This window comes from Zootoca vivipara, chromosome 2, assembly GCF_965207765.1.
Source record: "Zootoca vivipara chromosome 2, rZooViv2.hap1.1, whole genome shotgun sequence".
In the NCBI taxonomy this organism is placed as follows: Eukaryota; Metazoa; Chordata; class Lepidosauria; order Squamata; family Lacertidae; genus Zootoca; species Zootoca vivipara.
This window is the reverse complement of record NC_142584.1, coordinates 47,978,723-47,994,434: the sequence shown is the minus strand read 5'-3', so window position 1 is coordinate 47,994,434 and position 15,712 is coordinate 47,978,723. Positions and strand designations below refer to the sequence as shown.

General features: G+C 43.3%; 1 protein-coding gene across 9 annotated transcripts in view; it reads right to left on the bottom strand.

Annotated features, from left to right (window-relative positions):
• Positions 1-11,544: 11,544 nt before the first annotated feature.
• SH3TC2 (SH3 domain and tetratricopeptide repeats 2) overlaps positions 11,545-15,712 on the bottom strand; it is a 45,107-nt gene continuing 40,939 nt past the window's right edge. For all 9 annotated transcript variants that reach the window (XR_015948101.1, XM_088661826.1, XM_035105271.3 and 6 more), the window contains one exon: positions 11,545-15,590. Coding sequence is in view for 8 of the 9 variants with exons in the window: in XM_088661826.1 (XP_088517952.1) it covers positions 15,399-15,590 (192 nt within the window). In the remaining variant the exon portion in view is untranslated. The remainder of the gene's footprint in view (positions 15,591-15,712) is intronic.

Genomic DNA, 15,712 nt, shown 5'->3' with positions numbered 1-15,712 from the left:
AAATGTTTACTAGGGTTGCCGTATTTCAAAAAGTAAAAACCAGGACACCCCAAAATTGTTGAGCAACTCAAAAGTTTTTGAGCTTTTATTATGACAAAAGAAAAGAACAGGAATTTTCCATTGACTTGCTAAAGATCCAGGACAAAGCACCACGTTCTAGACCTCAATTCCACCTTTGAAATCCCAGTATGGAAGCCCTATGTTTACTTAATCCAGCACCTGCATCATGATGCTAATTTGTACTAGTTTGGGGAAGGGATGTAACTTAGTGGGTGGAGCATCTGGTTTATACACCGAATGTCCCAGGTTCAATATCTGGCAGCTCCAGACAGGGCTGGGAGAGATCACTATCTTAAATCCTCGTGAGGCACTGCCAGTCTATATTGACAGTGCTGGCTGGGTCAATAAGCCAGCTTCCTATGTCTCTCCCCACCCCATGAAGCTGTTACTATGTGCCGTTTATGTTTTGAGGATTCACGACTGCTGCATGCAACTAGTTGTTGACAATTAGAATTAAAGTGGAATCCAAAGAATTTTGCATTCACAGTTGCATTTCCCCAAATTAGTTTTAGATTTATGCACCCCATGCCACAGTGCTGCTGAGTCAAGGGATCTAAATAGGAGGTCAGCGTGATCACTAGTGCAATAATATTTGTTTCTGTGTAAATGTACCACATGACTTCTGGAGGTGCTACATGCTATTATAATGTATATTACTTGTAAGTACATTACAAGTAAGGAGACCATGTTTGTGCAACAAGTGACTGACAAGTTTAATTAAATAAGAAGAATACACAGGAGCTTTACACACTGCAAGAGAAGGATGTTCAATACTCAAGGCCAGCCCAAGACATTTTGGTCCCCAAGACAAACCACACAGTGGCACCCCCTCCCTGCCAAGGAGTGTAAGATCTACAATAGGAACAAGGGAGGGGGAAAGAAATATCAGCATTGAGATCTGTTGCCCCTGTGGATCTTGTGCTTCATCTCGCCTCATGGGTGGGTCAGTCATGGATATACTACACCACACCATAGCTTTACAAGTTATGAAATACCTGCTTTTTTAAAGAGCCAAAGGTAAAGTAAAGTTTCTGTTTAAAAGGTAAACTAAACTGTTTCCAGTCTGGTTCAACAGGGGACCTTTCTTCAGCCTGAAGGTTGCATCTTTCATGAGCAAATCCTTCTGGGTATGCCACAAGCCAGTGGTAGGCAAAACCAAAGACAACCGTGGGTGGAACAATGAGCAAGCTGCTGTTGTGCTCAGATCCTGCTTGCAGGCTTCCTATCCCATAGGCTTCTGGTCGGCCATTTTGAGAATAAGATGCAGGGCCAGAGAAGCCTTTGGCCTGGTCTAGCAGGGCTCTTTTAAGGCTTTTATGCAATGTAATAATTCAAATGTTCTTTTATTGTTCCTTCCCACCTTAAACCACTGAGCCTAGGGTTTGCTGATCAGAAGGTCAGCGGTTTGAATCCCTGTGGCGGGGTGAGCTCCCGTTGCTCGGTCCCAGCTCCTGCCAACCTAGCAGTTCGAAAGCACGTCAAAATGCAAGTAGATAAATAGGAACCGCTACAGCGGGAAGGTAAACAGTGTTTCCGTGTGCTGCTCTGGTTCGCCAGAAGTGGCTTTGTCATGCTGGCCACATGACCTGGAAGCTATACGCCGGCTCCCTCGGCCAATAATGCGAGATGAGCGCGCAACCCCAGAGTCGGACACGACTGGACCTAACGGTCAGGGGTCCCTTTACCTTTACCCACCTTATTAATTAGTCATTTAAACAATTGTGATTGTTTGCACATAAAGTTGCTGAACTTTACAGATATACTCTATGCCAGGGGTCAGCAACCTTTTTCAGCCGTGGGCTGGTCCACCATCTCTCAGATCATGTGGGGGGCTGGACTATATTTTTTGGGGGAAATGAACGAATTCCTATGCCCCACAAATAACCCAGAGATGCATTTTAAATAAAAGTACACATTCTACTCATGTAAAAACACCAGGCAGGCCCCACAAATAACCCAGAGATGCATTTTAAATAAAAGCACACATTCTACTTATGTAAAAACACTAGGCAGCCCCACAAATAACCGAGAGATGCATTTTAAATAAAAAGACACATTCTACTCATATAAAAACACACTGATTCCTGGACCGTCTGCAGGCCTGATTTAGAAGGCAATTGGGCCGCATCCGGCCCATGGGCCTGAGGTTGCCTACCTGTGCTCTATGCTCTCATTGCAGGTGTCTGAACAGCTAGACCCTCTTGCATTGATGTTTTGGATTGTTGCTGTTGTTTGTTGTCTCTGCTGGCTCTGGAAAGCTAGAGTATTCAAATATTATATCATTGGACTGTAGGTTACATTTTAGCCACACAAAAACAGTTTCTTAAACACATGCCACTCTCCTGCCTCTAACCAGCCAAGCAAGAGGCATTAACACAGTTCAATGACATATTCCAGCCAGGCAAAACAACAACAACAACCAGAAGAAGAGTGCCAAGTTGTAGGTGTGGCTTAGGGAGAGGAATGTGTGGCTAAGCAGGGTGCCTGGCCTAGGAAGAGGCTTGAGGGCTAGAGAGAGGTGGCCCTGGATTGCTGCATTGAGTCCCTTGGTCTGAGGTTACCCATCCCTGTACTAGGAAAAGGGGAGAAATTTTATTCAATTCACATTTGAAGGCAAAGCTGCAGAATTTACATTTTCTGAAACAATGCATGAACTGAAACACACTTAAAAATTCACAATTCTCTGAATTTTGCAATACAGACATCCAGCAACTACTAAGTACAAAAATGGATATACTTTGGTAAAATGTGCATATAAATGCAGATATTGGCACACACAAATGCATCATATTAGGGAAATTGCTTTGTAAAAATGTGTATAGTGGGCAAAAGTACATATAAAAATGTGTACAGTGATATAAATTTGTATAAAAATGCTGAAACATTTTCATGACCAAAAAATGCAGACTGATGTAGAAATATGGAGAACAGCACATAAAATTGAAAAAAAAATGAGAAATTGAGAGAAATTTTAACTGACATATTCTCCCACCGCTTAGATTTCTTTTATGGTGAAACTGGATTAATGGATAGAGGAGGTATATACTTTTTGATTTCAACATAATTTGATATGTTTCTCTACAATATGGTAAGATAGAGAAAGTGGGTTAGGATGCTCTGTCTCAGGATGGGTAAATTAAATTCCAGGCATTTCAATGAGTACATCCCTACTAGATTGGGAAGCAGGAATTATAAGAACTCAATTAACTGAGTATCTGCCAGGTTGGCTTATACTTATGGAATTCAGAGGATGAATTGTGATTTTGAAGGTCCCTTCCAAGCTAGCTTCTTTCTTTCTTTCCCTTCCTTCCTTCGGAGAAATGGTGTTTTACCAGTTTTAAACAACTTATCTCATGGTCTGCGCCCATCTTAAATCTTTGTGCCTCCATATGTAGGACTATGATGACAGCAGCAGATGTCTAAATTGCAGGTTTGCCAAACCTTAATATGTTCTGCTTTATCAGCCACATGCACTCTAATTTAACTGTTCCAAAGTCTTCCAATCCTCTTTGTGCTCACCGTTGCTGTATGGCAGGTGCTTTCTAGCTAATTAGCAACCTGTGATTAAACCATGAAGTGACAGGAAGTGGCAAGATAATTTCAGCTGCAGTCATCAAGCCACTTGGGCCAGAGTAGTGCAATTTGGGATTGGTGGAAATGCAAAGATGGCAGCCCTTTAGTGGGATCCATAAACTACTAAACTGATATGCACAACAATTGTTTTTATGAAGGCTTAGCTAGTCCTGTTAAAGTACATGGCTTTACTGCCAGCCTTCCAGTGTAGTGTTGGCCTCAGTGCATCAGCAGGCGGGAGAAGGTCAAGGAAGCATTTTTAATTAATCATGCACTCATAAATGTTTGCTTAAATGTAGTTTCTTAACATTTCATGAGCAAGACTTATATTGATGTCACCTTTACATTCTTGCATGCATTTACAAAATGCAAACAATCTGCTAGTGTATCAGGGTGGGGCTGCGGCACATTAAAACAAAAAAAGGGGACACACAAGCTATCTAACTTTTCCAAAACAATCCTGGAATCACATACCGATCTAAATGAATATAGTTAAAAATACATTATTTCTATTAGCTACAAAAGACTTATTATAATACCAAAGAATATGGTTAGTCAACCAAGGACCCAGTTTGTAAGACCATCATCATATAGACTTATACTATTAGCGATTTCAGTTCTCCAAGTGCTGGTCCTTATGTCGACGAATAGCAGCATCCACGCACAAGCAAGGGGTATCTGCATGCTCAGGTGAACTCCAAAGTTTGGAGAAGTGCAGCAGCAGCAGCAGCAACAACAACAACAACTACTACTACTACTACTACTACTACTTTAGGGAAAAAAACAATGTGGACAGACTGAGCATGCTTAGTGGCCACAGAATGCAGATAGGCTGTCAGTTAATTAATTAATTAAGTAAATAATATTGATTGTGCAGAACATGAAGTGGGATTTGAAAAGCAACCTCCCCTCTTTAGCTGCAAGGAGCCTGGAGCCTGAAAGATGAGACAAACTATTAGAATTCAGGACATTTGTCAGCCCTTCTATCTAGGGGCTGATCTGGCCACAGAAACACCACCCCAAAGGTCATCTGAGATCATGAAAATGTGAGCATCTGTAGCTGACACCCTTGTTTTTAATCTCCCCCCCCCCAGGTTGTATTGCATACCAATGCAACTATTAAAACAGACATTTATGGGGAAATTGTGTAAAAGAAGGCTTTGTCCAATCCATTTTTGTTTATGCAACAAACACTATGCTAAGCAGGTGTTCTAATATATTCAGACTAGCACCGAAAGGCATGTTATTTGTTAATCAAATAATCTGTACTCAATATATTCTCTGTGGTTCTCGTTGACTATTCAAGAAACCTGATACAGCAGCAGAAAATAAAAATCATAATTAAAGGTGAGTTGGTGATTGACGGCTTGGAAACAGATATGTTCCATAAGTTACTGCGAATCAATTTTTTTAAATTACTGCTTTATGAGTATGACAAATGCTGTCTTGTTAAATCTGAATATCAAGATGAACATGCTCTTAAGAGTCTGTAGACAGAACCTTGAAGAGAAGAGTTTCTCAGATTTGGCCTACCAGGAGGGAGCATGGGTGATGTGTGTCTCATTCAGAGAATGGCAAGCACCCAGCATCTCTCTGCTGATCAGACCTTCAGGAGGGCTCCTCCTTATGTCTGTAGCAAGCCCAAAGCTTTTCTTGTGAATCCAACCCTTGCTTTTGAAGAACTGTGAAAGGCAGCTGTGGATCCTGCTCATCCCATGAAAACTAACTGGATAGGCAGGTTGCAAGATAAGCCTCTTCTGGTGTCCTCAGAAATGTTGGCTCATTCTCTAGTGATCGTTTGCCATTGCTGACCCTAGTGCCATGGGGAAATGTTCTAAGGCAGACACAGTGAAACTCTCTTTGATGAGCTAAAGCCAGGTAACTTACACAGTGCCTTCCAGAGTTTGTGGGGTACAGCTCTCATCATCCCTGATCATTGACCATGCTAACTGAGGCTGATGGGAGTTGTAGTCCGCATTGTTTGGAGGGTACCTCATTGGCTATATCCCTGAGCTGAAAGTATTTATCTAGTTATCAACTGAAGGAAAACCATTGGATGCTCCCCAAACCTGAAGATAAAGCAATCCAAGTGCAGTCACAAGAGCAGGCCCTGAGATAGCAGTGGACCTCTCTGGGATAGCAAGAGAATTGCTCAACATGCTCAGTAGCTGGAGGGAGGGAAAGGAAAGATGCTGTTTACAGTAATTTTTGGCACTGGGCTTTGCCTTTGTTCTCTGATTTTAATGCTTTATTTGTTTTCATGTGAGCCAAGGCCTCTCAACCTGGCTTGAAGGGAAAGGTAAGGGTGGACCTTGCTTCCCTCCGTCACAATAATAAAATGATGGCTTGGCTGAGGGGATACATTCAATGCCTGCAAGAAGCGTTCTGTGAGTCGGACGTCTAGTCTGCGCCACAGGAAATGTTTATAATGAGTTGCTAATTATTTCTGAGGCCCTTGCATAACACAGATGACAGGGAAATGGGATATCAAGGGATGGCAGCTTGTCCCATTCTCCTTTCTAGGCTTGTTGACGTTCCAACCTCTTGGCCCTTGCAAGTTTGGCACCAAAGCACAGTCAGTGGCACTTAAGAGGGAACTACTGCAATCAATATATTAACTGTTCCCCAGCAGCAGGCTCTGCGTCTTAATGCCATTAAATATTTTGTGTAGTGCACATTTTCGTACAAAATTGTCATCCTGCAGTAAAACATTCACACTGGGCACTTACCATGGAATACCTATGCTTTGCTTGCTCCGGGTTTTTCTTAACAAACCATCTGCATGATGTTAGTCACCAAATGATGATTGGATGATCATCTGTCAGGGATTCTTTAGCTGTGATACCTACATGGCAGGGGGTTGGGCTAGATGACCCTTGGGGTCCCTTCCAACTCTACACTTCTATGGCTCTATAACCCATTTGTGATACCAGAACAACTCGTGCACAATATTAAGCCCCTGAACTGGATGCTCCATATGTTGTGCGGCTGACCTTTGGATTCAGGCCAATGAAATACGAATCCACGTAGCTTCCCTATCTGCACAGCTTGTTCAAGCCAGCCAGAAACTGGTCTTCCCTTTAAAATAATGAGGTAGACATTTATTCTCAGAAAGGTCAGTGATGACGTCAGTGGGCAGGGAGACATATCTCCTTTGGTGCCCAACTGGTGGGCTCGTCATTCTCTCACTGAACACGGATAGAGTGAGCTATCTTGAGATTGGTTTGGGGCCAAAGTCACTGCTTTGTTTCTAGTGTTTGGACACTAATTTTTGTGTTTTTCATCTCATTTCTGGATTGTCTCCTGACAGCCGGCACTGTGTCCTCACCCACCCCCAGGCTTCAGTGCTATTAAGCAGTTTTACAAGAATTGTTGGCACTTATGATGCTTCCTATCACTCCTGTGAAGGGAGAATTTTGTTGCCAAGTTTCCGGTCCTTGCTTCCTGCTTTGTGACAAGGAGGCTCTCTAGGGAACTCAATGGAGCATAAGAGAGCAGGGAAGGATGAAGTCAGGCCAGCGATAATATCACAGCATTGCGAGAAAGCCCAGATGGACATAGAGGCCAAATTCTGCTCCATGACAGGATGTATTCTTCCCCAAACTTCTCTGATACTGCACAGGGATCATTCGAAAACCAACAAAAAGGGATATTCCAGAACCTAACTGGGGAGCTTGTTCCTTTGCTGAAAGGCAATGAGGAGAGGAAATTCTTCCAAACATTTGCAGTGGGTTGAATCCAGGTGTATGTGAATGGTGTTCCATTTGGGTGCCTGGAAAGTCAGGGCCCCTCTAGAACATTGTTGAATATGGCCTGTGGGGCTGAAGCTGGTTTGGTGAGAGAGAGATAGAATTGGCAGCACTTAGGCATTTGTGTGAGCAGAAGGTCCTACCACTTAAGGACCTCTCTGACACTTGCCCTCTATATTATCTATATTCCTTTCATGATAGCCCTTTTCTTCAGCACATAAGGCACCCATTTCTTCCTGAGAAGCCTGTTAAATATTTGAAAGTGTCAATTTGTCAAGGGCTAATTAAAGATTTATGAAGACTTCCTGCCTATTGCATATTTATGTGCCAAGAGACTTTACATGAAATAGATACTGCCCATGGAGGTCTACGGCTTCTTATCCCTTTAGTTTCTGAAGCGAGTCCATAATTTGTTTTATGAGCTGAATATTCCGAGTTTATTCACCTGTTCCTTCCATAGTTTGAATTCTAGCTATTCTTTCCTAGTAGTTTCCCCTCCCCAAATCTTTCCAATTTGTCCATGTCCTCTCTGAACTGCAGTACAGTATATTGTTGTTGTTGTTTAGTCGTTTAGTCGTGTCCGACTCTTCGTGACCCCATGGACCTTAGCACGCCAGGCACTCCTGTCTTGCACTGCCTCCCGCAGTTTGGTCAAACTCATGTCCGTAGCTTCAAGAACACTGTCCAACCATCTTGTCCTCTGTCGTCCCCTTCTCCTAGTGCCCTCAATCTTTCCCAACATCAGGGTCTTTTCCAGGGAGTCTTCTCTTCTCGTGAGGTGGCCAGAAGAGTACAGTATTTTACTTACAGATAAATAGTCAAAAACTTTTCTTTCTTTTTTCGGCTGTTGAATAAAGTTTTCCAACCATTCTGTGTTTCAAAGTGGGCTCCATGCTTTCCTACAGATAGGTAAAGAAGCAATTAGGGAAGCTTACTTGTAAAATGCTTAAGTTGCCTCATGACTTGCTGCGTTGGACGCCTTTTTCAACTGAAGTGTGGGATAAAACACTTTAGATCTATAAATAATAAATTTGCCAGTCTGTTTCCCAATTGATCAAACGAATTTACTCTGATGTCTATCCTTTTGGGGAAGTAGATCCTAATCTAACATAGTTATCTGAGCCGCAAAGAAATTTATGGGTTTTGGGGAAGACATGAAGCACAGCTTTAACCTCGCACTAGCCACTACTGGCACATTTGTAGGCATTCAGTTGTCACTGATTATATTCTGGTTCTGTGGCTTCTCCAGAGTAAGGGGCACGTGGCTTGGATTATATGCACAGCTTGAGTTGCTGATTTCACAGGCTTGGAAATCTGACTCTTTCCACCCAGTATTGATGACCCAAAAAGCAAAGCTCCCAGAACTGATATTCCTGGAGCCCTTGAAAATTATACAAATGAACACTGAATAAAAATGTAATGACATATGGGATGTCTTTCAGGATTGCTTTGATGATAACTGTATTCCCTCCCCCATAGCAACAGCTGTTGTGACATAATATCTCACCGGGCTGTTTGCCCAGGTGACACAAAAAATTCCTCTCCTGCCTTCCCACTTTCTTTTTTCATGCCCCATGACAAACACACACACCCTGTTACTTTTCCTACCTACCAGGAAAAAAGATTGTATTATGTGAATTCACAGCAATCAAACAGCTAACAAGAATGCAATTTATTATCAGTTTCTTCTCTTCCATTTACATTTGTACCATGAAGAGAGATTTAGTTTTCTGCATTTAAAAAGAAAAAAAAGTTTTAAATTGTTCGTGGTTTCTCTTTTTATTGCTAAAGAAACTGGAGCATTTAAACAACCTGTGGATAAAACATACTAGAAGCTCCCAATACTTAATAAAATTACATTCATTTTCACTGCTTGCTTTTATCACATTGATGGATTTGTGGTCCCCGTGGTTGCTTTCTTCCTGTAACTTTCAGTGTTTTATGAACTGCTGCTTTTGATTGCCCTACTTTTAATTGATAGCTTATCTGAATGCTAGTTTAGTATTTGCAGGGGTGTAGTTTTCATTGTTTATTTTTATTGCACAGTGGTATTCTTTGTAAAAGAAGGGTAAAAGGGTAAAAGCAGGGTATAAACAACAATTACACAATGCTAATTTATCATTTCCAGCTGATGAACCCCCAGCAGTTGATGAAAGTGCTTTCTGGACCTCACATGCATTTACTTTCCTCCAGTCCATCAAATCAGCCTGTCCAATTTTCCAGTCCTCAACTGTGCAGCAGCTTCTTGCTATTATCAGCAATTTCATCAGGACATTTCTCATTGCAAGTGATTACTAATTACAATAATCCCGCCGAACACTGCAATAGTGTAATGATTGCTTCTTCTTCCATGCAAGACAGCGTTTTAATTTTATTTTCTACTGGGCAACTGTGGGCAGGGGAAATGGCATTGCAACTGACAGCTGGAGAAACCAAGTCACCAGCCTCATGCTCACCAAAGGCTGTGGAGAAGTCATAGAACAGCAAGCATATATTCCACAATTTCTTAGTGACTGCCCAATCTAGGACTCATTCTGTTTTCAAGCAATTGCAGTAGCTGCTGAACATTATGATTCCCACCCCTGGGAGGTAAAATCTCAGATCACACTAGGAAGGCAGCCCAGATCTGCAAAGGGAAGCAGACTCATGCCACGTGAGATATTCCCAAGTGGAGATTCGTGCAGTTATTGATTTTTCCCAGGCTGCACGGAATTCTTTGCTGCAAATTAAAGGGGCCAAATGAGGTTAAGATTCTTGGGCCACATTCTCAGCTGGTGTGTGCATCCACTTACTTTGCTGGAGGTGCGCCAGTTTCCAGTCGCCCAGAGTGTATTTAAACATCGCGGAGGGCTGCAATCCTAAGCAGTCCTGCTAGAAAGCAAGTCTCATCTAATTCCAAGGGACTTGCTTCTGAGTAAACATGCTTAAGAAAGTGTCTCACCTTTCCTACCCAGCGAGTGCATTGGTTAGCGATGCTGATTAGATATACAGTATTTTTTTTCCAACTCCTTTTCCTTTGTGCCTGTTATAACTACCAAGGGAAGTGAGAAAGGCCTCCTGGGAAAGCTACAAATCCCTGGAAGGCTTGAAGGAAATGCTTCAAGAGGATCCTAGAGTGGGGTTGCATGTTTGAAATTCACATTTGAGAGATGTTATGAAATGCAGCGAGAACTAGGCACTTGATTGGATGACTCTTGTCACAAGTTCCAGGTACTGGCAGCATCAACAATTAGAGAAGCAGAATTCTAGTGAAACCGCCAGTTCCAAAGGTTCAGAAACTGTAAATCAGGAGTCTGAAAGTGTGAGCCTACATGAAACTAAAAGCTATTAAGTAAAAGTGTGGGGGACCAAATTAAGGTCCAGTCACCTATTCAGACACTCTGTGTGATTTACACATAGATGGTTCGTTTTACACAATTCTTTAAAGGATGATCAGGGTGTTAAACAATTGCACACTTCCAGAAGACTGTAGAAAGGGTGGGAGCAGGCAGACTGTGCGCTGTGAGAGTACTGTCTACCTGACTCCCTCCCCCCCTACGTGTGTGTGTGTGTGTGTGTGTGTGTGTGTTCGAGAGAAACTAATTCAGATGCAAAATTTTAAACCAGCAGCGTGTTTTTCAAAGAATAGTAAGTATTGCTAATTATTTTTACAGCAGGTGGTTAATTTCTGGCTTCTTAGAGCACACTGTATTATTTCATAATTTCAGTGTTTCTCTACAATAATCAGAAATGCTATCCAACAAAAGCTGAACCTATCAGGGTTATTTCTAAAGGTTCTCCCTTAAGCAACAAAGCCCAGTTCTTTGTCATCTTAACTGATTTGTTCCACAAATAAGGAGTGGGAGAAGGGATCTGTGATCTGTTTAGGGTTTAGAACAGGCATCCCCAAACTGCAGCCCTCCAGAAGTTTTGGCCTACAACTCCCATGATCCCTAGCTAACAGGACCAGTGGTTGGGGAAGATGGGAATTGTAGTCCAAAACATCTGGAGGGCCGAAGTTTGGGGATGCCTGACTTAGAAAGTATGCAGAAACACATCTGGGAGAGACTAACAGTGTCCATTCAAATATACACAGCTGCATCTTAAAGGTTCCGATGGTTAAGGTGTCCTTTTTTATTTTAAAAAATGATTCTTGCTTTTAGTAACAACTGAAAAATAATCATTACCAGGAAGTAATTTTTTATTGCTTATTGCTCTCTAGCGGTGAGATGAGATATAGCACAAAGAAAAAGCAAAACTGTACATTGTAAGCTGGCAAACGCCCAGCGCTACAACACCCAGAAACATGTATGAACATATGAAGCTGCCTTAAAACAAGGCAACCAACCCATTACTCCATCTAATCCAGTATGACAACAGACAGTAGCTTTCCAAGGTCTTAGGACCCAACATCTGCTTAATGGAAGATGTCAAGGGACAGAACTTGGAGCTTTCTACATGCACAGCACGTTGCTCTGTAACTTTAGGTATTGCCCCTCATATTTAGACACTGTGACATTTGTTCTGAGGCATGTCCTGGATGGCTACATCAGCCCTTTGCTGTGACTGGCACAGTTCAGAGTTACTGCTATAGCCAACAGGGAGGCCTCAGATCCCTCATGCTTCTTAGCAGAGACTCAAACGTTCAGGCAGAAAGCAGGCAGGCATGGTAGCAACTCAGGAATTTACCAGCAGAGATTAACAATCACACACAATGTTGCATTCATTCAATATTGTTTTTTACATGGAGCTGGGGCTTGTGAGAGTAGCATCTACCCCACAGGGAGGCTTGCCTGCTCCAAATGTGGGGGCTCCCTCAGCATCTCCTGGTGGAGCAGAAGTGCAAGATCCTTTGAAATGGGTCCAGGGGGTGGGAAGCTACATTTTTTACGTTGTAAGAACTTAAGAAGAGTGTGGCTGCATCCGACCCAAGGGCCATCTGGTGCAGCATCTCACAGTAGCCAAAAAGATGCTTGTAGGAAGCCTGCAAGTAGGACCTGAGTTCAATAGCACTTTCACTACTTGCACGCCCCAGCAGCTGGTATTGAGAGGACGGAGAACACAGCCACATGGCTAGTAGTCACTGAGCCTTGCCATCCCCAAATTTGCCTAACCCCCTCCCTTTTAAAACCAACTGCATTGGTGGCCGGTGCATCTCATAGCAATGAATTCCATAACGCTGCAACATGTGAGGAAGTACTTCCTTTCGTCTGTTCTGAACCTCCCAATATTCAGTTCCATGGAAATGATCCCAGCTTCTATTATTATCAGAGGAAAAACCTCTTCACTTTCATCTGTGCTTTTCATAACATGATAAAGAGTTCAGAGACACACTGTGCAAACAGAACATCCCATGGAAAAGACGATTCTCTTCCCCACCTTCTCTGAAGTGGCTTTATACAGGAAAAGAATTGTAACATGATGTTAAGACTAGCTGCCCTGCATTAAACAACAGGGCATCAGACATTTGTAGGCACAGAGGCCCTGGGACTTCTGATTTAGAGCATGGAATGCACAGAACTTCATGCATTTGTGATGTGGCTGCAGGATTGCTGTAAACATGTGGCATCTCCAAGTAGACTTAAAAGCTCATTTGAGCTCAGGTGACTGTGAAGAACAGCTTGCAAACACTTGAAGCTGGCGCAGGGTAATGCTCCATGCCCTGCCAAAAATAAACATGCCATTCCTACATGGGGTATATCATCTCAGCCTCAATGGAAGGGGATGGGAGCACCCAGCGGGGAAAAGTGCCAGGAGGCAACAGAGCAAGCATTGCAGCAGTAAAGAAGCAGAGGCCTACTGGGTGTAGCTATTGAAACGTTCCCTCCCTGTGGAATTCATGCTACTCCATATCTCTGGATACACAGGATTCAGCTACTCTCAGATCCAGGTCCAGTAGAGACTTGGGAACTACATGCACAAAAAGGACACACTTTCCCTGTTGCCAAGAAAGAATCTCTGAATGCTTCTGAATACCAGTTGCTGGAAACCACAGGAGGAGAGTGTGCTCTTGTGTTAGGTCCTGCTTTCTGGCTTTTCACAGGCATCTGGCTGGCCACTGTGAGAACAGGATGCTGGACTAGATGGGCCATTGGCCTGATCCAACAGGCTCTTCTTATGTTCTCCCAGGAAAGAACTGAGGGCCTGACTCTGAGGGCAAAGGCTGCCATGATTTGGTTTCATTAAATCCTGTAGCCAGAGCCCCTATTTCACTCAGAAGGCAGAGCAATATATCCCCCTGTTGTTGGAGGAGGAGAAGAGTTGCTGCTCAGTGCACCTGCCCTCGTCCCTCTCTAAGACTAACCTTCCTCAGGCTCTGTCCCTTTTTTATATTAAGGGCCATATTCCCTCATGGGCAACCTTCTGGGGCCACTTGCCAGTGGCAGGTGGAGCAAGTCCCCAAAGGATTCAGGGAAATGGATGTGGCTTTTGTAGGTCTGGACTGTACGGAAGTCAGGGGTTTCCTCACACACCCAACTTCACCTCTCCATCTTGGCAAGCAAGAGACAATGTTGCAGTTCAAAGGATTCCAATCAGGCAAGAGGACTTGAGTGGGCCTGGGAAAGAGAGGTAGTGGTGGTAATATGTGGAGAGTGCTGAGGCTTCAGATAGAAAAAGCCAGATTCAAGCCCGGGCCTGAGATGATTTGTAGAATTCAGGATCTACTGAGAACTTTCACCAGGAGGCACACTTAATATTCAGAAAGAATTCATGGCACTCCGAGTCCAGCTTCAAAAAAGAACTGAGAAGACAAGCAAATCAATGAAATGAATGCTCCACCCATCTTGCTCCTCTCGCTACCCGCTTCTCTCTTGCAGTGCCACCTCCACCTCCTTCCTTGTGTTCTGGCTTGGAAAAATTAGCAAAACAATCTGCAGCTTAGTGCCTCCATCACAGACTTTGTGCTGGAGTAGGAAGAAATGAACCGGGAAGAAGAGAGGGGGTGTAGGTCAGGGTGGCAAAGAACATGCTTTGCATGCAGAAGGTTCCAGGTTCAACACCTGGTATCTCCAGGGGCAGCTGGGAAACAATCTGGCCTGGGAACCCTGGAGAGCTGCAGACAGTATCAATAAAACTGAGCTAGATAGACCAGTAGTCTGACTCAGTAATGGGTCACGTCCCAGGTTCCTATGGAATGGCAAGCTAGGGGCATCACGTGGTTCAGTGTGCCAGTATATTCCTCTATCAATTCAGTTGCAAAGGCAGCTTGTTACTTGTGTCCTGAACCCTCTTTTGATCGTCTTCTCCATTACCCATCACATGCACATGCTCTCTTTAAAGGTGCTTATCTGCCATTATGTCTTTTGCTATGAATATCTTTGTGGTTCCGGTGTAGTTTATACCGGCACAGAGAAACTGTTTGAAGATAAAGATAAAGCTGAAAAACAGAAATAAACATAAGTACAGATTGCCAACAACTTAAAACACCACACAATCCTTAAAAAACAAACAACCCCCCCCCCAAAAAAGTTCCTGTAAGTGAACTTTCTGTCTTTCAGGGCTCATTCAAGGTTTGCAGGGAATGTGAAAGTGTGCTTGCATTTTGGCACTGAAGTTGAATGGGTACAGGTTGAACACCCTCATGCTGTATCTTTTCAGAGATCATCTCCAGCTACTTCAAAGCCTGGCCAACTTATGTTCCCACAAGCTAATTCTTGATTATATCCTACCTTGTGCTTTCAATTTGCACTTTAAGCAACACTTTCTCAGTGTGTATCTGATTAAATGAGGTCTAGATGGAAGTCTTCTCTTTGTATGTGTTGCTGATAAATATTAGGCTATTAAAAACACAAGGGACCTGGCTTTTATCCACTTTGGGTCGGTCTATGAGCAAGCGCATCCATCCCCCGACAGATGAAGGTTTTCTCATCAGTAATTTCAAAACACAGGGAGAGTGAAGCACCGGAACGTGTTTCTCCCCTTCACTTCAAAGTCAAGGAGGCACTTGAGAGCTCGCTGGCAGTGAGGTGAGAAAAACGAGCTTTGTTTCTTCTGGTTCAGAGGTCTGAGAGCTCTTGAGTCCCACAAGGTGATTTGTCATACATCACGTCTTCCTTCGCTCAGCCACCGGGCCCGATACGTGGTCCACCCCCTTGGGCTCTTATCGGACTGGGAAGCATGATATATTTGTGCCAGCTTAGACTGAATCTTGCATTCCCAAGCCTGGTCATCAAGCTCAGTGGCAGCAGCCAAGGCCAAGAGGAAGTAGTTAGCTGCATCTTGTTCATCCTGAGGATAAAGGCAAGCAGAAAATTAGAGGGGTGAGAAACCAGTTTGATTGACTGTGGGTAGCAATGCAGGGACCAAAGCCTAATGGATACTCCACGGATCTCTTTAATCAAGTTGCACAG